Source organism: Emydura macquarii, unplaced genomic scaffold (assembly GCF_026122565.2).
Source record: "Emydura macquarii macquarii isolate MOO-44397 ecotype Brisbane River unplaced genomic scaffold, CSIRO-AGI_Emac_v2 contig_18, whole genome shotgun sequence".
Classification (NCBI taxonomy): Eukaryota; Metazoa; Chordata; order Testudines; family Chelidae; genus Emydura; species Emydura macquarii.
The window spans coordinates 2,137,661-2,164,977 of NW_027130155.1; the positions used below are offsets into that span (position 1 = coordinate 2,137,661).

General features: G+C 39.0%; 1 protein-coding gene across 4 annotated transcripts; it reads right to left on the reverse strand.

Annotated features, from left to right (window-relative positions):
• Nucleotides 1-1,321: 1,321 nt before the first annotated feature.
• Nucleotides 1,322-27,072, reverse strand: LOC137152063 (lysosomal amino acid transporter 1 homolog). Of its 4 annotated transcripts, none has more exons than XM_067546677.1 (11): nt 26,955-27,072; nt 25,901-26,034; nt 22,686-22,819; nt 20,889-21,017; nt 19,136-19,484; nt 17,867-17,996; nt 15,385-15,475; nt 13,308-13,432; nt 11,594-11,689; nt 10,489-10,674; nt 1,322-4,036 (listed from the first exon to the last, which is right to left on the reverse strand). In XM_067546677.1, the coding sequence occupies exons 5-11, from the start codon at nt 19,318-19,320 to the stop codon at nt 3,935-3,937; spliced, it is 915 nt and encodes a 304-aa protein (XP_067402778.1). In that variant the 5' UTR covers nt 19,321-19,484; nt 20,889-21,017; nt 22,686-22,819; nt 25,901-26,034; nt 26,955-27,072; the 3' UTR covers nt 1,322-3,934. The 4 variants fall into 4 exon arrangements, with proteins under 4 accessions (XP_067402778.1, XP_067402698.1, XP_067402902.1 ...); XM_067546597.1 differs by lacking the exon at nt 20,889-21,017 and adding an exon at nt 21,089-21,172; XM_067546754.1 differs by lacking the exons at nt 1,322-4,036; nt 20,889-21,017 and adding exons at nt 6,101-6,253; nt 21,089-21,172.
• Nucleotides 27,073-27,317: the final 245 nt, after the last annotated feature.

Below are 27,317 nucleotides of genomic sequence, written 5' to 3' on the forward strand. Positions count from 1 at the left end.
CACTCCAACAAAGCTTCTGACAGGAAAGAGAGCATGCTGTTTTCCCATTCTTAATCTTTTCATATTATGGCTTTTGAACAAAGGGATGAGGGAAGAACCCTTGTCTTCTTTCGTAAGATAGCAAGAGAGGATAGCTGAACTGAGAAACTTCTAAACTTCCAAGGCTGTCAGCTACTAAGTATTGTTATTTATTTGGACATCAAGGGCCCAATTCGTCCTCATATTCATGTTGACAGAACTGTAATTGTGGATGTGAGGGCAGAATTAGATATCCGGAACCTATTGCCTGATATCTAGTGCCCTGAAGTTTTTGAGAATCCCTTTGGAATTTGTACAGGTAAGCAGGGATCTGTTGGACCATTTGTAGTGTTAGTCATGGTAAGGTGGACAAATAGAGAAACAAAATTTCAGTCTCTGCCGTTTAAATTTGAAGATAATTGCACACTTTTGTGTTTTGGCATCTGTAAGGAAAAGATGGCTGCAGAAGCAAAAAATTACCTTCTGGAGGATTTTGAACTGCCATGGAGCTCATGTTACCTTTCTTCAAGTGATTCCATTAGTGGTTGTATACAGTAAACATTAGTGAATAGGAATAGGGGTGATAAGATCATGAAGGAACCCAGCAGCAGCAGCTTTTGCCTGGTATTTCCTATGGGTGTAACTAACCCACTTATTCTAGGCTATTTTGACAACTTGGGTGGGAGCATAAAAACAACTTTAGAAAATACACTAGCATGCATACACTTCAGGAGATGGACAGAAGCAGTTCAGTAGCTGCCTGCTTTATTGACAAAAGTAATTGGAAACACCATGCAATGACCCTGAGGTCACTCATATTTCAAATAGCTTTCTTTGGGCTGAAAAGAGTTCGTTTAGGTAGGAATGCCCTATGACAGGATTCGTGTTGTGAGTTTAACTGTATAGGGAGCCCTAGAGACATTTTAGATGCCTCCTTTAGTTAATCAGGTTTTCATGACAGTAAACAAGGAAACAATGCTATTAATCTGGGATTACAAGAAGTGAGGGGGAAGAATTAGTGGCACAGAGCAAGGAAATTGTTAGTTTTCTTCTCTTACCCAAGTATCTGTGCTAGATGTTATATGCATTATTTCATCCTCTCTCTCAAATTAACAAACAAGAAATAGTCTGGGACAAATCCTCAGCTGGAGTATATTCCACTGATTTCAACAGAGCAATGTTGATTTACATCAGATGAGCATCTGTCTCTGAGAACAGAATAACCATGGGGTGGGCAAAAAAGATGACCAAACAAAATCCCTATATATTAATATAAAATAAAAAACACTGTTAGAAATACATGACAAAAAAACTATTTATTTGGTTATCAGTTACAGCAAAAGATTTACCTTGCCACCTGTTTTTATTACAGGGAAAGTATTCAATTAAAACTATACACTGTGTCCTAATATATACACATGTGCACTTGCACACACATACACAAATAATGATAGACAATATTTAATATTGTTATATATTAAGATGTTAAATTATCTTTCAATATAATTATTAAACTAAATCACAGTAAGTTTGTATCACCTGTATTTGGTTGTTTCAATAAAGCATAGCAATACAAACTCAGGACAAAAAAACAACACAAAACAGGATTACATATAGTAATGAAAAGGGAAGATCATCCTTGAAACAATGATGCAAGAACAAATGTTAACTGCATTAAAAAGTAACAAGATAACAGTTTAAATCGCCTCAAGGGAAGACTGAGTAATCTCTTAAATACAGCATATAAATCTACAAGTGAGACACATTGTTTCTGAATTTATGCACTGGAAAGGTCAAATTCTAATCCACCCTTCACCATTTTAAGAAATCAGGAAGTATACCACATATACTTACTTTAAATATGCACTAAGGGCCTGATGCTGCAAACTACTCCAAGCAGACAGAACCAAGGTGCCCACACAAGTCAAGCAAAGTGTCCTGTAGAATTAGGGTATGTATCTTAAAAGCACTTGGATGAATACTTACAAGATATTAATTCAGATAATTCAATTTACAGATTACTTCAGCATGTCTTAGCTATTGTGGCAAGTTTAAAACCACATATACAAACCCTAGAATTACCGCTGAGTAAAAAAGATATGTTAATTACATTGACCAGTCAATATTTACTATATCCCACATACAGTATTACATTACACAATATAGAACTGTTGCAACTATTTACAATACACATAATGCTATTTTATGCTATCTACAATATGTAACATTAGCATGCTATCCTTAAAGTCTTAAAATCTGTCAGTAGTCTGCCAAACCTAACCCACACTAACAAGGTCACAGAATTGAGTTGTTCATATAGCATACTGCTGCAGTGATTAAATAACTCCAACTTCAATCAGAGATTTTGTTTTAATTTTAAAAATTATTTGATCTTTAACTTGTTTTTAGAAGTAATGCTTAGACTCTAGTGAAAGGTTATAGTGGAATTAATTTTTGATTTTTAGTCAGTACATTTGACAGCAGTTCCCGGATAGACAATTTCCTTCCAGTTACATTTTTTTCTCGTTTTATACAGGTGTCACAAAGCAAGACAGAGAAAAGGATTTAAAATGTAAAACCACAAAATTTAGCAGGGGAACTCAGCAATAATTGAAACTACTATTTTGCAAATGTTTCAAATTGAGTGTCCCTTATTTATCAGAATTTATACAAAAGAAAAATGCTGAATAATCTGTATAAAGAGACACAATGCTCTGATTTAGATTTTTAGATGGTGACAATTCATTTGTTGACAATTTTGTGGCAGCTTATTTGTCAGCAAAAAGTTTAGTTACTCTTCAATATACATTCTGGACAAAATGATTTTTGTCCTTGTCTATATTGCTCAAAGTATATAAAATGAAAGACCATACCTCCTAGTGAGCTTGCATTTGGCCAAAAAAAAAAAAAAAAAAAGTATTTTTTAAAATCTCTAATTTCTAATGATTAGACCATATATATGTATGCAGAAGGCCTGAAAAGAGGAAGGTTGTGCAAAACGGTAAGTGAATTGTAAATGATTGATGTACAATAATTTATAACTACATTCCACACAACATGCACTAAACAGGTATTATCTTAATGAAAGTAACATGCACACGGCAAAAACAAAATGTAGGGTAAAATTCTGTACTGGACTGTGTGTGAGGCTCCCAGTTATCTTAATGGGAATTATGTAAACACATCCATTAAATGTGCTTACACATCCAGAATTTGGCCTTTGGATTAAAATAATTAAATTAAAGGCTTCACTCTCGAGGCGGATGTAATTGAGCCCTGCATGGAAAGCCCACACAAGGCTTATGCACCATCCTATTCTGAAGGCTTAAAAAAAACCATGAGTGGTACATAGGACTTGTGGCACATGGATGAATTTCAGCCATTGTCTTTATACTTCCATGTTATCGTTAATGAGCCATATGTGTATTTACAAAATAAAGATAGACCTGCTGTTTAGCATATGGGGGAGAATTAAAAATGTTCCAACAGCTTTAGCATTTACAGTTTAGTTACGCTACATTTTGCCACAGTGCCTGCTAGGTTGAGAAATATCTGCACTGAATTAAAGTGGTATTATCCAGCACTCTTCTGAATTCCTTTACAATATGGAATATACTCGTGATATCCTCTATTCTAGGTACTTCTAGAGTAGTAACACAACACATTGCAGGAGATAAGACTAAGATGAGGTAAGTCAGAAGAAAATGTGTGACTACATGTGTCATCTTAGCACTTACAGTACAGCAGACATTAAATACTATTTTCTTTTGCATTATTGTCACAACATTACAAAGAACAAGCCACTGACAATAAGCTTGGTCCATATGCAATTTTAATCTTTGCTCTGTGAAAAGTCTTCAAGTCCTCCAAATGTAAACTTTAATGAAAAAATTAACAGTATACAGAGCCAGAAACTTTAGGAATCCTCTTCGTTCACAAGTAATGGTTCCACTTCCAATGCCACTAAACTGGGTCTTCTCTTGTTCTGCTTGCGATACATAATAAATTGTGCAGTCATCTAGATATTTTTGGGTAAGGAAATGAACAACATGAAATATAAAGATGGCATTTTCAGCTCTTTTTCAATTAAGAACATAAAAATTGCCAGACAGGATGAAAACTAGTCATCCATCTAGTCCAGAGACAGTGATCACTCTGATTCTCCAGTTCAAAAATTCCTACAGAAGATTGCTATGCCTATAATGTTTCTTCCTAGCCCTGTTATTTAATATCTAGTTTATGTTCTGATGCATGAGGGTTTATATTCCTATATTTAATCTGAACTGTGGACATTTCTAAATCCATGTGTAATCCTTTTGCAAATCCTGCTTCACTTATTCTCAATTATATCTTATGGCAATGAGATAATAAGTTTTACCAATGCAGTGTTCTGGGAATTTAAGATTATTATCTTGTTGGCAGTGTTAAGAATTTTTTAACCCCTACTGACTGTATACATTAAATTCAGATATCTTCAGTTATGATGATCAAATTAATACCTATGTAATACACATTAGGCCAGATCCTGGCCCTCATTCTGGCCCCTATATATGTCACTATGGTGACTTGCAGGGATATAAAGAAGCCACAATGAGTCCCAGGTTGAAAGCCCCAGCCCAGGAGCAGTGTATGACTGACATTGCCTGAAACTGTATCTCTCTCTCCTCCTCCTCCTCCACACACACACACACACACACACACACACACTCCCCCCCCCCACCATAGCCCCAGGCACAGGGTCATGGCTGGGGATGGAAACAGAGGGCGCATATCAGGAGCATGAGGGAGAGTGGCCACAGTGCTTTGCACTTGGCCTATTCTGGTCTGCAAAAAAGCCCATAAGCAGATGAAGGGAGCTTACCATAAGTGAGAGCAGCCCCTGGGGACATGCTCTAACTTTGGGGGCTTCTCTGATTCCCAGCCACACCCAGAATCTTGGCAGCACAGAGACGACTTAAAGCTACCTTTGCTCCCTCCCTCTAGGCTGCACGTTCTGTGCCTTCTGAGTCTAACCCAGCATATGCAAATTTGCTCACTTTAAAAACACTCCTTTCTTAGCAGTAGATCAGCCCAGCCAAACAGGAAATGAAAATCTTCAGTTGTAAATGCTCACTACTTTCAAAACTCCAGTTAAGTGGCTTTCTATAGTTATAGAGAACTGGCATATCTAGATGGCATTATGACTTTATTCATGCTAGTTTTCAATATAGAAAATTGTGCTATGTGCACTAGACATTCGTTCTATTTCTGTTCTAGAGTGAATAATAAGAAATACCACTTGGTCATTAAGATTAAAAAATTGGAAAATATTTGCTTGGTTTGTTTTGGTGGTTCCAGTCACAAGCACTGGCTATTTGAGTACATTAATGTTAACCAAAACTGAGGAGAAAAGGAGGAGGATTTTTTCATAAGTGTGTCTGCTAGAAACTTGAGGAGTTTCACACTCCTCCAAGACATTCGCAACAATTCAGTAAGAACCACAGATCACTTGCATATTCTGGTAAAGAACAGAAATCCGGCGCAAAACTCATTATTTTACAAACATCCCAGCTTTGCCCCAAAATGCTTTCTCTAGCACATGTAGTTCACGTTAAGGGATTGTGCAATGATTTTCAAAAGAACTATTTATATAACACCATAAATGTGTATGCACCTTTTACTATACATAAAGATGAATTTCCCATCTAGAAAGGACTGTCATGCAATGAGCTCTGCATGGGGACTTGAAAGCGTGGGACCTAAATTAAAATAACTCTGATAGAATGGTAAGGGGCAGAACCATGAGCAGAGAACCTGACTTCCCAGTCACTTTGTGCAAGAGGTTCAATTTTACAATGCATATTTAGTTTCATTTATTGGTATTACAGCAGTGCCTCAGGGCCCCAACTGGGATATCAGGGTCCCACTGTGCTAGGCACTGTACATATGCACAGTAAGAGGGGGCCTCTGCCTCAAAATTGTTTCTAAACCAAATGAACAAGACAGTAGGTGGGAGGAGAAATGCACACAGGCATTGAGAGGTGACTTTCTCCAGGTGACCTGGCAGGTCAAGACAGAGCTAGGAATAGAATCCAGGTCCAACTCCCAGACCACTGTCTCATCTACTAGACCAAACTGCCTCTAGTGTCAATAGTCAACCTTGAACAGGTTTTGGAGGAAGGACTTAGAGAGGGAGGAGGTGCAGCTGATGGGTCAGAAAGGAAGCTTCAGTCATAGGCACCTGCATGAAAGAAGGCTTAAAGGTATAGGAAATGGATACAAGGAGGTATCTGTATAACAACATATCTTCTGTACATCATATATTCAGTACAATGCATGCTGTTATTCACACAGCTTTAGGTAAGTAGGTCATGTTACCACTACACTTCAAATCTCATTGTACAAATGAAGCAGAGTTGTGTGGGAGGAAAACTGGCACATAAGATCTCTACTGGGAACACTTTAAACAAGTTAAAATAAATGTGGTTAGTAGACAGTAGCAGTGAGAAGTTTGAAGCTAAGGCATGCCATTTCAAAAAAAGTTATTCCCGTAGAAGCTTGCTGGGAAGTGTGGGTGGATGGGGAGGCAACTCTCTACATCCTAGGCACAGCCCAATGAATTACCTCACTTTCCCAAAGTTTTACAATACCCCACCTCTGGAGCCCTTTCCAGCTAACACCTAGTCGGGATTTCCTTCAGACAGCAGATCAACACTCCTATTCAGTCTTTGGGGTTTACTGCTGTATTAACATGGGGGCTCTCCCTGCTTAAGGCCAAGCAAGTTAGCTTCACAGCTCTTCCTGCTACTGTAGGTCAGGAAAACAGGGGACCAGGAATTTATAGGACCTCATCCTACAAGAGACTGAGCACCTTCTGAGGGTGCTGAGTGCCTTTATCTCCTGATGAAATATTAAGAGGAGCTCTTGTGGGACTGAGCCCTTCCACCAGTGTGAATAAGGAGTTACTCCACTGAAATGAGGCCCTAGGTTTGGGAGTTGGGACAAGCCTAAATCTTCTGCATGCCAGCAGAGACTATCACTCTTAGCTCATGACCATCATCAGCCTGGTGACTCTGTTTTATTTAGTGAGATTAAGAGCATGGGAAGGAACCAATTCCAAATAACTTGTAATATATAATTTCAGATATTTCCAATGCATTTTTTAGTAGTAGATGCACTTGTTATTGGAGATTTAAGGAATAAAATTAAAGACTGCTAAAGTTCTTTCATACAGAAGCATGCTTACTGTTCACGTTCAAAACTTTCCCACTGAAAACTAAAGCATGAGCATGCAGACCGTTTGGCTGTCTCACAGCCATACTAACTTGATAGAACCAATCTGTGACAGTCATTGTGAACTAAAGGTTCAAAAATTTGTTTTCTAAAGATATAAAGATATTAATGTGCAATAAGTGATACATAAAGCCATCCTGAGAAAAACAGATGCTGAGAGAAGAGGAAGTTATATGCTCAGTTGGGAAACTGCCCTTGGTAAATTGCCAGGTCAGACTTAAATTCTCTGCTTGATGTAATTAAATTACAATGCAATGATGTTTTGTAAAAGTATATAATGAATTCCAAATGATTGTCCAGCAAATCACAAGAGACAGGACTGATAAGACTCTGGCTTTTGTTGCTTAGCTCTGGCTGACTAATTATTTTTGGCCCTCTAGTACCAACGTAGTCTGTGAATAAATATGCAACATTTCAATGTAGTTTGCTGACAGAGGCTGGACCTAATGTACTGCATGTCAGATAAACCAGATGAGGGGAAAAAAATTATCTTCAGGCATCTGTCTAATCTAGGCACACGGCATTGTTTGGGGATTCATTTTACAAATAAGACACAGAAAGTTCAAATGGGGCTGGTTGGAAGGTTTCAATACAGAAAACTAACAGCCCAATTCTGCCCCTCAGCTACATGGGTGCAACTCCCACTGAAGCCAATCTCCAGAGAATAATGAAAGCTGCATCCACGTGTTTGGGGGCGGAGCTCTTGGCTAACTTCAGCTGCCACAGACATATGTGCAGAAATCCTGTAACAGAGAGTTCTGGAGTAACTGGCCTACAAGGGTAGCATATTCCTAACGTCAGAGGTTGGTTTTGTCCTTGCTGTATGATGCTTATCTCCCTCCTAATGTAACTCTGGATGTTCTCAGGAATTTCCTACCAGAAAAGGAAGTTAATCACTCAAAGGGAGTAATTATCCACACTGAAACACTCTTCTCTTCCGAAGATTGGGAGCTTTCTATTCTGACTCTCTAGGTTCCCAACAATTAAGAGAGGTCCCACTTACCACTTTGATTTACTCATGACTGTCTAATGTGAGTTTCCTAGAATCTTCTGCAAGAAACAGTAATGAAGTTCTCTGTGGAAAGCACTTATTTCCATATCTTGAGGATTTCTCAAGGCAGCAGGTCTGCTTTTGTTTCTCCTTTTGTCTTGATTACAAATACTTAATGCATTTCAACAAGCATTATACATGACTAGCTTTCTTCAAGTTCCCCAAGCCAGGTTGGAAGCATCTGTTTTCAATATAATTGAACTGAAGGACTATTAGTAAGATTGGAGTCACACTCCAATCAAGTCCGAACTCCAAAATGAAAGTCATGTGCACAAAGGCATTGTGATTCTGGGCAGTTTGTGGTCAATATCAGAGTTCCTCTTAGGAATACATCATGGAAGGGCAAGTACTGATATGCAAGTAGTATACTGTCAAGGTAATCAGCATCAAATTCTGTTGGGGGTGATTTTTTGTTTTTTTGGTAAGTACAAGCAGTTTTATGTTTCCAGCTAAGGCCAAAAATTTCAGGGCTCTGTTTAGGGAACGAAAGCCTTGTGTATCCAAACCAGGGCAAAGAGCCATGAAATGCAACAGTCTGCTCATGCTAGAAAAATGTGTCATTAGTAATAAAACTACACATTTTAATTTCAAAACAGACAGTTATCCTCAGTTCTGTATTACCATTGTAGTGAAATGCTGTGTTGGTGTAGTGAAGAACACTTCACTAGAACTCATGCCTTCAAATGCACAGAGCAGGTTAGCTATCCTGAAAGAAGGAGTGAGTTAGTCAATCTGAAGTTTTAACAACTGAACTGTTTTAATACCACATGGTCCTGAGACTTCTTTTCACTCCACCCCAGCTTTACACTTGAAAAGGGATACAGGATTTGTTCATGATAGTTTGAGCTACTGACAAAGGTCTCAACCCAGACAGGTCAGGAATACCTCCTTTTAATGTTCATGCTTAGTGGAATGACAGTTGGAAAATCTAGGCTCTGGGTTCCATATGATTAGATGGTTTGGAATTCTGTATTTATTAACTCAAATGCTGGGATCTCTGTAGTAGCCAATATTCCACAAAACCTTTCATCTACCATTAAACAGGGAGGGCCTCAGCCTATCAAAACTCATCCTATATCTCTACTGTGTGCATTGCTTAAAGTAGTACAGTAATGGAAGAGGTTAGTTCAGATGAAACTATTCTACTTGTGACAAAACAAAGGTTCCTCCTTGGATGCGTTGCACTCAACTTCATAAAGCTACTAAATAGGAGTCCAAATTAAATTTAAAATGGACTGGTTTTCCTACAACTTGCTGAATTCTCCCCCCCCCTTATGCATATCAGGGCACTATAGTCAATGGTAAGACCAACAAATATGTTACCATTCACTAGGCTTATTAAACAAAGGCTCAGTATTGTTCCAAACAATTTGCTTATTAGCATTTTATAATCAATCAACAAAAAATTTTTTATAATCAACAAGTTATAAGTGCACATGCAGCAATAACTAAGACATTGGAAACACACAAATACAAATCTGAATTTAGAGAGAAGTTTAAGACCAAGCTCCTTCTGTTAGTTACAGCAGCCTGGCACACTAACCTGTGTTGTAATATAGGCTATTATGCATGAGTCTTCAAGCATAGTAGCTGACTTTAAGATACACTTAAATGCATGGGTGCATATTTTTATGCCCCTGGTGATAACTTAGTTTTATGGGTAACTGCAGTGTAGGTTCACTAGATATTATGTTTTCAAAAATATCTTTATAGCTTCATGTTTGTTCTTGATTTCTACATAAGTCTGGCAATAACCTTATTTAAGATACCTTTAAAATAGGCCAGTCTCAGTTCTAATTTGTCTTGTGCACTTGGAAATAATGTGTGTGAGTTTATCAAGTATTAAACATAACTTAAACATGAACAAATAGGAGGGCCATTGTGCACATCTAAAACTGATAATTTGGTCCACTATGTATTGACTACAAAAAGTAAAGATATCCAATGTAGCTTTAACTTAGATACCTTATTCAAATTTATTGGCCATCTTATAAAATTGGGCAAATCATGTTTAAGATGAAGTTTCATAATCAAAGTTTAGATGCAGAATAAAAGAGCTGTACAAAATTCCTTTTCAATCTCAAATTATTGTCCAATATTTACAAACACATTTTTGAGAAACTCTTGCTCTAACTGGAAAAGGATACAAAAATATCTAGAAACAGAACTCCAAAGCTCCCAATGAGCCATGGAAGTTGGTGTAAAAAGTAGAGGTTTCTGAGAGATTCAGCTGCAGGCATCTTTAAAACAAGGCTCAGTCCATAAGTACAGTTTCCCATCATGGCTAATGCAAATAGCAGGTAAGATGTGCCTTCTGTGGATCTTCTTTGGAACTACAAATAAATATTTTTTAAAACTTTGACAGGAAAAAAATTAGCACATACATTACAGTAACCAGTTATGAATATTTTCTAGTTATTTTACTTTTTAATATGCCCCCAGAAATTTAAACACTCCTATTCTTTTCCAGCTAGAAAACATTTACCTATGTTTCTAATGCTTCTGTCTCCATTAGATCTATTTATTTATGCACCAGAATAATCTAGATCAGTAATAATGTGCATAGTTCTGGGGAGTAATGCATGTTAACTCCTGAAGCTGCAGAGCAACAGGGGACTATAGCATATTATAAAATGTTATTGTTTATTTCTTCAGAAATCTGTTACTCTTTCACTTTCTCCAGTGCAGCCATTTGAAAATGCTGTAATGTCCTAGTTCAGAGAGGCCTGTTGGATTGGAAATAAACTGCAGTTCATTATGCTAAGTCTTTCTCAATGTAAGATCAAAACTCATTCCAATGCCTGTTGTTCTCTGCATATGTAAAATCTTTCATTCACTGACAGTAGGAAGGTTTATTAAATCAATAATGGCATCTTTGAAATCATAGTGGATTATGTTTCAAACGCATATTCTATAAAACTCTCTACACTGTTTATTTTCTTATTTCATAGAGAACTGAGGGTCTAGAGATATAAACTGCATGTTGGTTTTCATGTGCAATATCTCTGCCCCAAACCTTTTAAATCCAGATATACTTCTTTTGTCCTCTCTGAAAGCTGTTGGTTCACCTCTTTTTGGGGGAAAATAGTTTTCCTTTCTTGCCTCTTCCCATTTCAGGCAGTCACAAATGCAAAGTTCAGATTTCAAATGGAGATGGAAGTTTGTATTCATGGAGATTAAGATTCTGCTGCATCAAGCAACAGGAAGCACTATGCCATTTATTTAAGTGAACTTACTCAAAAATATACTTACGTTTTTATACAGCTGGGGAAATCTAGATCCCAAGTAAAACACGCAAGATATATAGCCACAAATGAAGCCTGACATTTCGATCATACCAAGAGTGTTCTGAAAAGCAAACAAAAGCACAAAAAGATTTTGGCTAAAAATGCTAACGTTTCAAAAGGTTTTAATTTACAGTTTTACTTCCTCTCAAGGCCTGTGTTATGGCCATTGGCTTTCTAGAAAGGGACTCGACCAGAACTCCCTTCAAAACATTTCAGTACTGCTGTAAATGGCCATAGAGGTGATAGAAAGAGTCTCATCTTTACCTCAGAGCGGTGCACACCAGGATCAAAGCTAGTGCTGTGCAAGAGTTAGTATTTAACGCTAAATATTAATGCAAAATGCATCTACCCTCAATTGTGAAAGAGCTGGACTTGGTAATTAAAATACCAAGGCAAGAGAGCAGGACACTTATGCATTTTCCTTTGCGTTCAACAGTAATCTTGTTAGTTTCCCCACTCCGCTACATTTTGAAAATAAGAGACTCCCCTGCTGAGCAATATAGTTTGGATTACTGTATAGGTAATCAACCTGCAGTATTATGAAAATCAGCAAAATGCTGGAATATACCCCTCAACTTTCCTATTAGACAACAGAGATTCAATTGTAATTTCTTCCCACATCAGAGGCTTAGCTTGGGTTTCCAGTCTTCAAATGAGTGCCTGTGTTACCTAGTATCTATGGTAAAAAGGTGCATTTCTATGCTACTCTTATTTAATCTACAAGCCTGTACGTCCTAATACATCTCCATTAGTAAGATGAAGTGCATCTTTAAAAACATAAATTCACAGTTTCCAAAATTCAAAAGAGGGACAATGTCTTCCCAAATTGCTATCCCTATTCAGGAGAAGGGATATTGCATTACATGAACCATGCTCCATTGGTTTGCATTAAATCATTACTTCATGTACATCTTTTTCTTAGTAGGCAGGTACAATACTTGAAGTAATCTAGGCTACTGGAGCATCTAAGAATTCCAAGAAATATTCTCAGATTGGAATAATTGAGAGATTATGGTCTCTTTTGAAGGAAAATCTGAATGGGTTGGGAAGAGGGGAGATTCGGGAGAAGGAAAAGAGGCTGCCTTCTTTTAAAAGATGCGAAAAGATTTCTTTAGGTAAAAACTATGAAATCCCAGTACAATGAGGACTGAAAGCTTGTGACAGTGTATTAAAGATTTCTTCAGGAGGAAGAACAACTCAATTCATTGTGACAGGTTTTAATGTGTCATTAATATTTGCAGGCCCCAAATTTAAAAAAAACAATAGTATTTTTACTACTGCCGAAAATGAGTATGGAAAAATTCAGTTAATTAGGATACATAGTTAAACACATTAATTACAAATAATTATAATTTCAGAATTTTCATTCAGACTAACTGGCACGTTGTGTAATGCTTAAGTGGCTGCATTTTAATAATACCAGCTGGAAATACATCCTGATGTCAAATATCACGACAAAGACTGAACTGCAAGACATCTCCACAGCTGTTCTTAGGCAACTTCTATATTTTTGGGGTGGAGGTATACTGTGTATCAAATAAATACCCATAATACTGCATACATAATTTCTAAAGCAATTAGGATTATTATACAAATTTCTAAGAAGCACATCTACAATCCTTACCAAAAATTTTATTTAGTTTTTGTGGAGTGAGGAGATTAACTAATAAACAAACTACCTTGCTAGCTTCCAGCACAGTAGTCTGGTCTTGGTTTCGTGGCAGTAGCTGACTGGGTAAAATTACACACAATGTTATACACATCAAGACCCAGGTTACACAGAAATTCTTCAGGCTTATGCTGCCTACAACAAAATACAATAAGTTAGCTGAAAGATGACTTGTTGGCTAGTAAAATTGCTATTTGCTTGTAATTTAGCAAATAGAATCAAACATTACACATGAAGACAAGTTTCATGTTTAGTCCAACTAGCTCCCACTAAATGTTCAGATTTAGCTAGTACAATAAGGACAAACCTGCTAAGTACAATAGAGCAGAACACTTTCTTTCCAGGGGCATTGATTTACCCCAAATGCAAGCACATTTGGAATGTAAATTTCATAATTGTCCCAAAGGCATTGCCGTTAATACAGGGCCCCCCAGCAAAGCAATCAAATTCACGATTAACTAAGCATATGAGTGACCAAACAGGTCAATGGGACTACTCATGCTTCAAGTTGAGCATGGGCTTATGTGACTTGCTGGATTGGGACTATAGTCACCTACAAAGGATTTCAAAACAGCAGAAAATATTATAATTCAGTAGATAAGGTAGCTCCTCTATTATAATACAACAGTGCCTACAGGCTCCAGATGAAATCAACACAACTGTGCTAGGAGCTATACTGATATACAGCAAGAGAAAATCCCTGCCCTATGAGTTTGCAATCTAAAACAGCCAAGACAAAAGGAAATATTACTATTTCCATTTTGCAGATGAAGCGCAAAGGGTAAAGCTCAAATTGTAAAGGTATTTAGCTGGTGTTACGCTCCCACTGACTGTTAATGGGATTTAGGTTTTTTGAAAATCCTTTTTGAAAATGAGACTTAGTCTCTTAAATCAATTAGAAATTGCAATATTGAGTGCAGCACCAGCTAAATACCTTTAAAAAATTGGGCCTAAATAACTTGCTCAATGTCACACAGGAGTCTGAGGTAGATCTGGGAACTGAATTCAGATCTCTGGAGTCCCACTCCACTGCCTTAACCTCAAAACTATCCTTTACCTTCTAGTTAGGAACATGAGTGTGACTGAAAAGGGGCACAGCAACCAGAACTGTGAATTTCCTTCCTTTTTTTATTTTTTAGGTTATGAAATAAAAACAAGGAAAATCAGAGCTAAGACACACCATGTAATCTTCATCTTGCTGTGGTTAGATATTGCATGGATTTAAGAGCAGTTCCATATCTTCTGCCCTGGACTTTATTCAGCTGGGCACGTCTAAGTTTAAACTCTGCTTTTTATTACCTTTGTTAGACCTTTAGTTGTAATATTTATATTTTGACTTTAAAATGTTTCTATTGATGTCATCAGGTATACTATTCTTCCTGAGCTTTTACGATTTGAACCAAAAACTTTGACTGCCATTATAATGTAAATGGAAGACTGACATTTTTCCAAGATTAAACACTATAATTATTGGCAGGATTTCATGAAACAATTCAAGTAATTTCATTCCTTTTGCACTGGGTCTTTTTGATTACGTATAGTTACAAATACAGAACACATGAAAATGTCACGATACTTTATGAAGTTAGCAAATACAAACTATAAAGTCCAACTTTGATCAAAATCAGGGAAACTAATTGAATATAACTTAATGGAAAGAAATGCAAGCTTTCAATCTTCTTTTACATATACTTAGATAATTGAAAGTAGATAGTAAAACTAAGGTATAAGCTAAAGTAAGCAACTAGATTCCATAAAATTATTGCATTTTTTTAAAATGTCCATGTAAAATGATAATGTTACATAGAACATACTCACAGCTATTACAGTATTTTGCCAACTAGGAACATGTAACTAATTCTGAACAGGACTAGTTGAATTTATTGACAAATATAAATTACTCTGCAAAAATTCTAACTCAGGCTCTAGGAGGAAGAATGGAATTTTTCATTTTCTAAGAAAACTATAACTGGGATTTGGGTGCTCACCTCCTTTCAGACCCCTCAGAAAATTCAAGAAAAGAATATCAAGGACCAAAGTACTCCACTTCATATTGTGGTAAATGTATTAATTGTTGAAAATCTTACATTTTGTCATCTTCTGATTCTTGAGCTTATAGTAGGCAAACTGTGAGATCACAATTATGTCCATATTAACATAAAAGATAGCAGTGACAATCTGAAAGAAATCACAAGATGCACCTGCTAATATGTTAAACAAAACAGGACAGTGTCTTTTTGGAAATGATTTACATGGACATTCTTTGATGTAGAGAACACAGAGATAAGTCCCGAACTATTGCAAAAAAGCTGTTTAGGATACACACAAAGTAAGATTGCTGCAGCACACTGTAGGGATGTGTGTTTGCCCCACCTGGGCCCTAGGGGTTCACTTAGGAAGACAGTGTGCATGCTCATTGCATCTGGCATACTAAAAGGGTGCGGCTTTCTTTCCGGCTATTTCACAGCTGGGGAAATGGGTGATGCAGCCTGCACAGCGATCTTTTGTCTGACAGCTGCAGAACTATGTTATAAACAGGAATTAGTCTCTACCCAAGCCTGATCTCCTTTATGGCCTGTGACAGTCTTCCAGGTTACTGAAGCATACATTTACTTTTGGTTTAAAAAAAGTAATATAATGTAAAAGTAATGGCAGAAAATATTGCAGATCCAGCTAAAGTATCATTGTCTAGTTACACTGGTATTTTTTCAAAGAGAAAACTTTCTATTCCTGCAATAAGTACATTTTCCAAGTTATTCAGGGATAAACCCATCTTTGAACTAGTTCCTTTCCTTTACTAAAAGAAATCTGGCCAAGGAAAAGGGGCAAGAGCTTCAATTTAAAAGGATATCAGCCTAACTTGTTGATTTCAAACCAATTCTCCAAGATGCAATTTAATAAACCCAAGCGCTAAATACTTCACTTATTGAATGTGAGCCAACAACATGATGCAGCTGTGAAAAAGGCTAATATTCTGGCGTGTATTCACAGGAATGTTGTATGTATGACATAGGAGGTAATTCTTCTGCTCTTCTCAGCACTGCTGAAGTACTATGTCCAGTTTTGGGTGCCACACTTTAGAAAAGATGTGGACAAACTGGAGACATTCCAGAGGATGGTAACAAAAATAATAAAAGGTATAGAAAGCCTGACCTATATGGAAAGGTTAAAAAAACTGGATACATTTAATCTTGAGAAAAGAAGTCTTCAAATATGTTAAGGGCTGTTATAAAGAAGGCTGTGATCAATTAATTATTCTCCATGTCCGCTGAAGGTAGGACAAGAAATAATTGACAATGTGCAGCAAGAGAGATTTACATTAGATATTAGGAAATGTTTTCTAACTGTGAGGACTAGAATAGGTAACGAAGGAAGGTTGTGGAATTCTCATCATTGAGTTTAAGAACCTGTCGGACAAACACCCTGTCAGGGATGGTCTAGGTATAGTTGGTCCTGTCGCAGGGATAAAGCGGGAAGGGACTTTGAGGGGATGGACTAGATCAGCAGTTCTCAATTGGGGGTCCGCAGCTGGTTTCAGGGGGTCCGTGTGCGCCAGCATCCCATGGGGCAGGAGCCCCAAGCCTTGGGCAGAGTTGGAGGAGGATACAGGAGGGCGTTGCTCTCCTAAACTGCAGTGCCTTAACCAGAGCAGGGCTGATCTGGATGCAGCTCCATACACTCCTTCTCTCCCTCCCCCACAGAGGCCCTACCCCTGGCCAGGTCAGAGGCTGGAGCCAGGCAGTGCATGGCAGCTGCTGCTCTGGCTGGTGCCATGGAGGGGGTGGCCACGGCGCTCCTGTCTCCCGCTGCTGCCAGGGGCTGCGGCTACTCCTCAGCTCCCAGCCCACTTTGCTTGCACAGCTGGTAAGAGCCACCCAGGCAGGGGGACCCAGAGCCCCTGGGGAGCAGCGCCTGCAGGGGGTCTCCCCTGGCATACAGCCCTTAGCTGCCCCTCTCCCTGCACTGAGTTACCCCCCTGCCTGCACACAGTGCTAGCTACCCCTCTGCCTGTACCCTGAGCAGTTTAAAACTTTTTGAGCTGTTTTTCTAGCATGTTAGGGGGGAGGCCAGAGAAAGAAAAAGGTTGAGAACCATTGCAATAGATGACCTCTCCAAGTCCCTTCCAGTCCTACATTTCTGTCATTCTAAAACTCTTTGATTTTGTTGGTACATTACAAAAACTAATGGACTCTGCTCACTTCCAACCTGACTTATCAGGGAAACTTACTTTGACTGAAACTAAACTGGAAAATTTCCACTGAACTTTTTATCAAATAAAGCTCATTTAGTCTACTTAGATGCAGAATTATGTGAAATGGTTTATGCAGTATAAAGGGAACTAGTTGGTGATACGGAACCATTCCCACTGTCTGCAAACAAAGCCACACAATTCAAAATTATAAAGGGGTGATGAGTAGGTGAAGAGAACAGAAACTTAGCAATAATTTCCTTTTCTAGTATCTCTCTCTCCGCCACAACTAATGCATCAAGTTATCCTACAACTTACCCAGAACATTTAAAAGATAATTTGAAAATGATAGATCATTATGTAGAAAACTTATTGATTACCTGAATTGGCAGTTGATTTGTTAAATAACAGCCTATTAAATTTGTAAGGTCTCCACCAATCCAACACAACAAAAATCCCAGAGAGAGTGCTTGGTCCACTTTTCCATTCTGATAGGCAACATAAAGTTGACTGGGGAAAAAAAAATCACAAGAAATGCAAAAAATGAAATGTTTAACTTCTTTAAATATATTTTACTAAAAACCAAAGATTAAAAGCCTAGTCATGAGGAATTTCCTATAAAGGGGCTAAACTAGTATTTTGAAAAAACTAAGTCCCGCCCATTATTTCTGGCTCTCTTAAGCTTAGAAACAAAAGGCTCAACCCTGTCCCCAATACGTCTGGCTTGCATGTGCTATTTTTCCATGACGTGGAGTAAAACATGCCATTTGTTGGACAGCAGAACCAAGCTATCAGTGTTTTGTATACAGTGCTGTAGTTACCATCTTTAGTATTATGGAAATTGGAAAATCATTCACATTTAGCAATAAAGTGGCTAGGGATGCGCAAAGCTTCTACGGCAGAGGGTACATGAGTCTATTAGGCAGATTAATGCAGTACTCATTAACACAACAGTTTTAACGTACAGACGTCTGTCAAATAGTATTTCAGAGGCTCAAAGGCATACTAATAGTGGTTTTTATTCTGCATGATTTCCAGATACCCTTACTAGTTCAGTAAATTATATTCTCCCTATGTGGACAGATTCCTTTTTTTTTTTTTTTTGGACTCGATTTCATTTACTTGAGACATTTTAACCTACTCAACTCCTGCTATCTCCTACCTACATATTTGAAATATGAACCCAGCATAAGCACACCATACAAACTGGTCTAGCATTGCAGAAATGCTGACTGACCCACTGCTTCTGACCCTTTCTCAGTTACAGCATCATTTGGCCAGGAGCAGCAGGATATAGTATATGTGACATAACATGTGGTTTAAATAAGTATTAGTCCATTCTCCACTACAGACTGCAGGTGTGTGCACACATTTAAGTGTTGGGGAGATACGGAGGCGGGAGTGACACTCATTTGCTCTCACTGGCAGAGATTAGCGTCAGATTGGCACAACAGAATAGTACATCAAGCTCATTTGTCAACCAACAAATACAGTTCTAAACATGAACATACTACTTTGGCATATGCTATTATGCAGATGGAAACAGAAATGTCTCCAAGATAAACTTTAAAAAAGGCAGTTTTTGAAAAAGGATTCAGGCAAGATTACTCATGTGTGAATCTGAAGACAGTTTAAGATTGTAAACTTACGGTAGTGCAGCAAACAGAAAACAGACAACGGAAATCAGTCCTATGACAACGCTCCAGTACTCCCACGCATTTTCTACACATTCTTCCAAGAGATGCCAAATCCATGGTGTTCCATTTATACACAATCTCCCATTCTCTACTGAAGAGATATTGAAAGCATGTGTATACAGCTGAGGAGCCATCATTCAAGTGCTGAGATTCAATTTCAGAAGTTTATTTTTGGCTCCTTTTTTATCCCATGCAAATCTGCAAATCCATTTATCAATGTTGAATACCCTCTCTCTCAAAAGACCTCCACGTAAGGATGGATGACTTGATATTGCAGATATTTCCCATCTTTTAAATGGACCTGCCAAATTCAACAACATAAAATACATCCAGTGTGACTATCAATTTAAAAAACAAAATCAAAGTTTTCAGTAATTTGGCCACAGGAAACATTGTTTGGGAACACAAAGTCAAAACAGAATAAAACTGCAAATACAGACACTAATCCATAAAGCATTTGCTTAGATTTACTGCTTATTAATAAGGACTAATGGCATTGTCCAGAACCAGGTATTATGCAGGCGAATTCTGTACAGGTTACTCCACACAATTAACACATGCATAATCCTAATTTACATCGCCTGTGGCATTCCACTCCTTGGGTATGCCTTTGGCAGAGATGGACCGTTGTGCAGTGGTGCCAAACTTTAATGTATCTGTAATGTGAACAAACTGTACACTACAGGTTGAAGTAAACCAAGGAACTCGCTTTCTCTTCACACCAAAGCCAGGTTTTGAATCCAGGCATTTTAGGGTAAGATTAGCCCAGCAAAATAATGGGCTACCAAATACTCTTTTTAATGATAATGGGTCAGACTGTGAACTCTTACTCACATCTGTGAATACTTACTCACATGAATACCCTCACTGACTTCAATGTAAATGCTTACCAGTCCAAATAAGGGCTTCATATTCTGGGTCTCTGATATGTGCAAGGGTGTTTAAAAAAAAAAAAGGGGGGGGGGAGGGCTAAAGGAAATAATCTTACAACAAAATCTCTTCATGGTGTCAGATAATTAAGAATAGGATTCTGTTTAAATTTGGTCTGGAGTCTAAATCATGAAATATTGATCTCTTGTAGCTTACAAATAAATCCTTCAGAATATATTTCTTTCAATCAGGCGACAACTCACAATGGATTTCTAAAATTTGTTTTCCCTTCATTATGTTTGGCAAGTTTTATCTTTCTGTGTTTCAAGTAAAACACCCAATATTTCAAACTTGATTTTTGTAGTTTCCTTCAGCTGGTAAATTACATTTACTACTTGAAAGGCTCAAGGAACATCATTTTCTCAAACACAAACAAGGCATGCCTCAGCATTGAGTAAAATTAAAACAAATAGCTTTCAGGAAATACAAGATTATCTTCAACATGTCAAATATCATGGAATGAACTAGAAAACAAGCTTTTACAAAAGAGTGTTGTGGAGGTGTCAGTAGCAACTCCAGAGTGATATCTGTAAGAAGATCTGCAGATAGAGAGTAAGATATCCATATATTGTACATGTAGTGGGGGAATTACATGCATATGCACCAAACTGATAAAATCTCACTCTTAGGGTAATGATAGAATACCATGAAAGTCGGTTCAGGAGGTTTTAGTTAGAAGCATTATTCTCACATTAATTCTCTGCATAGATGAGAAAAGGCTAGGAATAAACTGTGCCTCATTCCAGAGGACACTTAAGCACATGTGTAAACTTACATTTGTTATTAGTTCTGTTGAAGTCAATTGGGTTAGACCTATGCTTACATCTTTTGAAGGTCAAGGCCTTTCCTTCAGCAACAGTACACAAAGGGTAAGGGCAGAGGAGAGGATTTTTCTCTTTTTGATCTGTGCAGGAAAACCAATATAACAAAATGGTGCTAATCAGGTAATTAGCCATTAAATAGGAATTGCCATACCAGATCAGACCCAAAGTCCATCTAGTCCAGTATGTTGCCTGAGAGTGGCCAGTAGTGGATGCTTCAGAAGAAGGTATATGAACCCTGTAGTAAGCAAATGTAGAATAATCAGCTTCCTACATAGAGACTAGGCTGAGACCTAAAAGTAAGTTTGGCTTAAACCCTGAAGCACAAGATTTAATATCCCTTCCAAATCGTTGGTGGCATTATTCATAACTAGACATAATCTTGATACCACAAATATCCAATCCTGTTTTGAGTCTTAACATTTCCATATAGATACCTAAATGACCAACCTATGGTAAAACGAGATTTTTTTTTTAGTCTAAAGAGCAAAGTTTTTCATGAACCACTTATTGGGACTTGCTGCTCATGAAACAAAGACTTCACATGCTACATTCCCATTCATCCTTAAAACATGTTAATTTCACCACCGGTTAATAATGCCACATGCTGAGGGTTTGACAGCAACTAACTATTAAGGAAAAAAGCCAAACTAAATATATGTTTCCTTTTTTTAAAAAGTATTATATAAATGGTCCCTTTTTAGTATCTTAAAGCAAGGAGACTTTGAAAAAGATCCAGGAGTTGAGGGGGATAATCAGCCAAACATGAGCTTTTAGTGTGATGCTGTGGCCAAAAGAGCCAATACAATCCTGGGATGAACAAACAGGGGACTCTCAAGTAGGAGCAAAGACGTTACTTTACCCCCATACTTGTTACTGATGCAACTGTTGCTGCAATACTGTGTCCAGTTCTGGTGCCCACAATTCAAGAAGGATGTTGATAAATTAGAGAGGCTTCAGAGAAGAGCCACAAGAATGATTAAAGGATTAGAAAACATGAATAGTGACAGACTGAGCTCTTTAAGTCTATTAAGCTTAACAAAGAGAAGGTTAAAGGTGACTTGATTACAGTCTAAGTAGCTACATGGGAAACAAATATTTAATAATGGACTCTTCAGTCAAGCTGAGAAAGATATAACACGATCCAATAGCTTTACTTTAAAGATAGACAAATTCAGACTGGAAATAAGGCATACTTTTTTTTTTTTTTTAAAACAGTCAGAGTAATTAACCATTGGAACAATTTACCACAGGTCATGAGGGATTCTCCATCACTGACAATTTTTTAATCAAGATTGAATGCTTTTTTAAAAAGACCTGCTCTAGGAATTACTGTGGGGAAGTTTTATGGCCTGTGTTATACAGGAGGTCAGACTAGATAATCAGAGTGGTTGCATCTGCCCTTGGAATCTATGAATTGTAAAAAAAGAAATTGGAGCTAACAGCCGCAACTATAGATGACTGTGAAAGTATGCATAGCTCAGACAGGAGTACTTGAGGTGGGAAAAGTCACCTGTAGTTTTCTAGTGTTTTTACACACTTCACATGCACAATAGGAAGAATTAATATCAGGTGTGAGAGCATCCTGTTCTACTATAGGTAACACAGAATCATGTTAAATTAGGTACCCAGTTTGTAAGGGATTGGACTGAAACTGTTTTTACAATACATCAAGCTATTTTCAATGTCGTTTGAAATCTTACAGGTTGATAGCATAAAATAAATGCTGTACATTATGAAATTGGGATTACCTTTACTGCCGAAGGGCCTGTTCCATACTTCTACAAGACCTCTGGTAGTTGTCTCATCATAATGTGGTGCAGGCGGGGGCATCACACTGCAGACAGAACTGGCTGTCCTTGGCAGGAAATTGATGTATCAGGACCTAAAAAATAAATAAAAGATTAAAAAAAAATTTGACATCATACTGAATCCCCCACTTAGCCCAGCTACTGAATTGTTCAGCATCTATTGCTGAAGCTACTGATCCTGGTAGTCATCTCTGCAAATCACTTTTAACGTTTAACAACTGTGTAGATGTTTACAGGGGAGACAGATATGTTTCAGATACACTTGCCTGATCTTGCATCACTGAAGTCATGGACCACACCATTGTTAGGCACAAGGCCAAAGGGCAAGTATCTTCAATCATCCAGAAAGTATTATTGTTGTGATAAAAAGATTCTTACATTTTAAGGATTGGCTAACAAGTAATGATCTGTGCAACGTGGCACCCATATAATCTGAACATTCAGCAGTCAGATTCCATTTCTCATAATGCCTATTTCACAGACCTGTAGAATGAGCTAGATAAATGAGCAATTTGATTAAACAGTGTTCAAAACTATGGTTCCAATGCTGCACATCTAAGTGGGTATTCAGTATAAACAAGGTAATTAGAACTCAGTCATGTGACTCCATTGTAGTTAACCTACCCTCTTCTGCCAACCCCCCCAAACAAACCAACCAACCAACCTGCAGCCCTCACAAAAAATCAAACACTTCAAAAGATGGTGGAGATTATATAGGCCACAGACACTTCCCAGGTGAATTAAGTCTTTGTCCTCTTGCCACACAGCACATTTAAGGCAAGTGGTTATTCTAGGGTTATTTTTACTTAACATTTATGCAGTATCCTAACTTCAGTATTGGCAAGTCCTGGGAATTTGTCGTAAGTCTTGCAATAATTGCTGGTTTCTCTTAAAGTCCCAGCTATTGGAGTAACTTTGCACAGCGCTTTGCAGCTCTATAAGTCATGATGACAAAATCACCAGGTCTGTTGGATGCTGGGACCTCTGCATGCAATCCACCCAGCCCTACTCACTATGACAAAGATCTGGAGAAGGGCTTAAAACCCACATTCTTCTGTTGCTGCTGGGATCTCTGGGATTATGCTATTTCTAGTGTCATTTTGTTCCTTTTTGGGGTTGTTTTAACTCAGCTCAGTGTTGCACTGGGAAATGGATTGTAATGAACAAACTCTCATATCTATTATAATGGTGGAATGCTGCATGACTTTTTGGGCTCAGACCAGTTTAGCCTCCTAAGGGTGCTAATACACCTTTTCCTCTCTTCTGCACAGAAATTTTAAACTTTTTCCAGCAACTTCTTAAAGCTCATGAGGTGACTATTTTTTTTCCATTAGCTTCCTCACAACTGACTACATTCCCTGAGGAGCGACAACAGAAAGAGAAAAATATGTATTATCTGAGTCACCAGCGATAATAAAAGGAAAAGAAAATGTAAGGAGGCATCAATCTTTTGCTCATATCACCAGGGCCCAAGCATAATTTTTTCGGGCCCAGTACAAACTTGTAACACGGGTCCTCTCCCACACACATACCCATGGGGGTTGCAGCCTGACCCGGGCCCGGTAAAGTGTACCTTTCCCCCCCACATGAGGAAAATTCTAGATACTTTACTGTTTTTTCTAAGACTACTGTATATACTATAGTCACTGCCATTCAGTCCTTGAAAAAATTATTCTAAATTACATTGTGTTTCCACCGGAATGAATTACTTAGAACACAGTTATCAGATCTCAGTAAGTCTTGTAATAAGGGCTTATCTACACGAGGAAATTGATCAGAAGAGCTACTGTGCTTTAAATTCCTACCTACCTTATATTGGGAAAACTTCCCTGGGTAGACAAGCCCTAAACTAACAGTGTGGAAAGGAAGGCTGGCCTTGTGGTAAAAGGGCTGTACTGGGACTCAGAAGACCTGCCACAGACCTCCTGTGTCTCTTTGGAAAAGTTACAGGCAGTCAAACTTTCACAAGTGGTGATTGAGTTTTGAGTGCCTCTGTTCTTGGATGTCCAGCAATTAGACTCTCTCACACATGCCTGAATACGAGTTTATGGGTTTGAAAGTGGTTTCCCCATCGTTGTCAAACAACATTAACTAAAGCCAGCTTTAGAATTTGGGGGAAAAAATCAGTTGTGCAATATCTGGATTTAGCTATTCCTGACAAAATTTGTGGAAGTAGTCTACATGATAAGATTTATGGCTTATTTCATTCACTTGATCATCCTATTTTATCCCTTCACTTTCATGTTCATATTAGATTTCTTTAAATAATCCTTCTACTGGTTGCATGATCTCAGCATGGATGACGGTTTAATTAGGATAAACAATCAAATATGTATGTTTGTATCATATTTGGAAAATTAAATTTGACTTCAGTAGGTAGCTCCCACTTTATCCTGATAAAATTCAGCTGGAGAAATAAAGTCACTTTTTGAAAGGGTCAAGCCACTAGGAGGAAGGTGAGAGGTGGCAGCAGATGGGCTGAATGGCCACCTCAGAGGCACATTGAAGACGACTAAGAACACTGGGTGTAGGTAAAACACAAGCAGCCAGTCTTGCTTCAATACATTCCAAAGCCCCTTGCCTGGTTCCCACAGTCTTTCAAAGGAGGACTCAGGTTCTGGAACTCTTCGTACATGCCATCAGGAGAGCAGGTATAATAATGTATGGAGGCGGCTATTTAAACCTTATTGGACTGCGAACCAGTCAAAAACAATCTTGGCAATATCATTCTCCTAATCCTGAGCCCACATCTTCCCTGAAACAACTATACTACTGGGTCAGAGGAAGAAAACGTAATGAGGATGTATTAAAGACAGCAAATGAAAATAATTTAACTTTAATCTAGGTGCTGATGTTATTTTGCTACACACAGTTCATAGCAGTGCTCTTATTTCCTGTCTCTGAGGGGAGGAACTTTACATTTTAGTTCATTAACTCTCCTTCAATTTGTTGTCTCCCTGTGTATTTGCGATCCCTCCCTCCAATATTTATTCTGTGCCCTTTGCAAATGTGAGCAGCTGAATTTACACAACAGAAGCACAGACCAAAGAAAAGTATGAGGCAGTCATGTAAGGCCAGTGCCAAAGGGAAATCAAAGTGGAACTGTTTGATGGAGGGAAAACAAATCCACCAGGAGGGCAAAGCAAAGCACCAACCTATCATCAGCTACAGCTTCCCAGCCGGAGATCATCAGGCAAAGGGAGGGAGATGTCCCTGTCCCCGTCTGAATCTCATGGGCCTTTGCATGCGAGGTGGCTCACCAGAAGGTCCCTGCTAGGGGCAAAAGTCCCTGTGAAGAGAAGGAAGTGAACTTCAAAAGCACAATAAAAGAGCAGTGATCCCTGGGGCTGCCCCCCAACTGACCCCACAGCAGAGGCGGGGATCCCTGGGGCTGCCCCCCAACTGACCCCACAGCAGAGGCGGGGATGCCTGGCCCCGTTACCCCACAGCGGGGAGGGTCCCCCTGGCTACCGCTGATTCCCCAGCGCAATCCCACCAGCCGTGCCCGGCTCCCTCCAGCCGAGCCCGAGGAAAACTGGGTCCCTCCCGCGGCCTCCCTGCAGCCCATCCCGGCTCCGCACGCAGAGCGGGGGAGCGAACCTGCTTCTGTCGCCCCATCGCGGCTGCTGCGCCAGGCCCCGTTCAGCACCTTCCCCAGCTTCCTCCCCGGCCGGTCACGGTCGGCCCCGCCCGCCCGGCAGAGACAGGCCGCTCCCCCAGCCCCGCGAGGGGGGAGCGGAGATCAGCGGCAGCCGGAGCAGGGCCATAGCGCTCTCTGCAGGCAGCTGGGTGTGACTGCCGGGCACACCACCACCGCCAGGGAGGGACTCTCCACACAGCACAGCCCGCCCGCCGGCGGGGAAGGGACCCAAACTCAACACACACAGCTGGCATACGGACAGAGCGCACGCACGCGCACACACACACAGCTATGCTCACAGACACTGGCACACGCCCACGGCCTTGAACTCCGCCTGTCACACTCACCGACCCACTGACGCCATACATTTAACCCACCCCAAACAGGCTTACAGAAAACCGCCTCACACTCCACATGCCGTGACAACACACACACCTACACTATAGTCTAATACCCGCATACCGACTGCCGCAGACACACATGCCGTCTACACGTGGCATGCACTCACAAGACGTATACGTGCGCACAGAGTCAACATTCCCGCGCACAGAGTTATCCAAGTTTGCTACCTCCACACTCAAGCCCTTGTGCTAGTGGTAGACGACAAGAGAAAGGACTTTCATCTCCAGCTGATTTGTCCTTAACGGTTTCCAGTCGGTGGGTTGATGCTCTCAATTACCAAGATCTGAAAAAATATATACATATATTTAATTGTTGACCTTTTGATACATAGCATATTCGAAACACTTCCTCTAAGAGTAGGTCACTCCATGACTGCTCTGTGCTAAATGACTTTAAACTATCAACTAGTCACAAATGAACGTGTAATGATTTGGTTTCTATGTAATTAATGCATAGTACTGCCCTCTGCTGGATGGAATATATATTTTACCACACGCGATATATGGCGGTGATATCAATGTAATGAACTG

What these genes read in the sequence shown, in the direction of transcription:
- LOC137152063 (XM_067546677.1), bottom strand. Translation starts at nt 19,320, where the DNA reads ATGATGGCTCCTCAGCTGTATACACATGCTTTCAATATCTCTTCAGTA. An exon ending in TTTCTGTTTGCTGCACTACC is followed by an intron (nt 17,997 to 19,135) that starts GTAAGTTTACAA and finishes TTTTTTCCCCAG; the next exon opens with TCAACTTTATGTTGCCTATC. An exon ending in CAAATCAACTGCCAATTCAG is followed by an intron (nt 15,476 to 17,866) that starts GTAATCAATAAG and finishes GATTTCTTTCAG; the next exon opens with ATTGTCACTGCTATCTTTTA.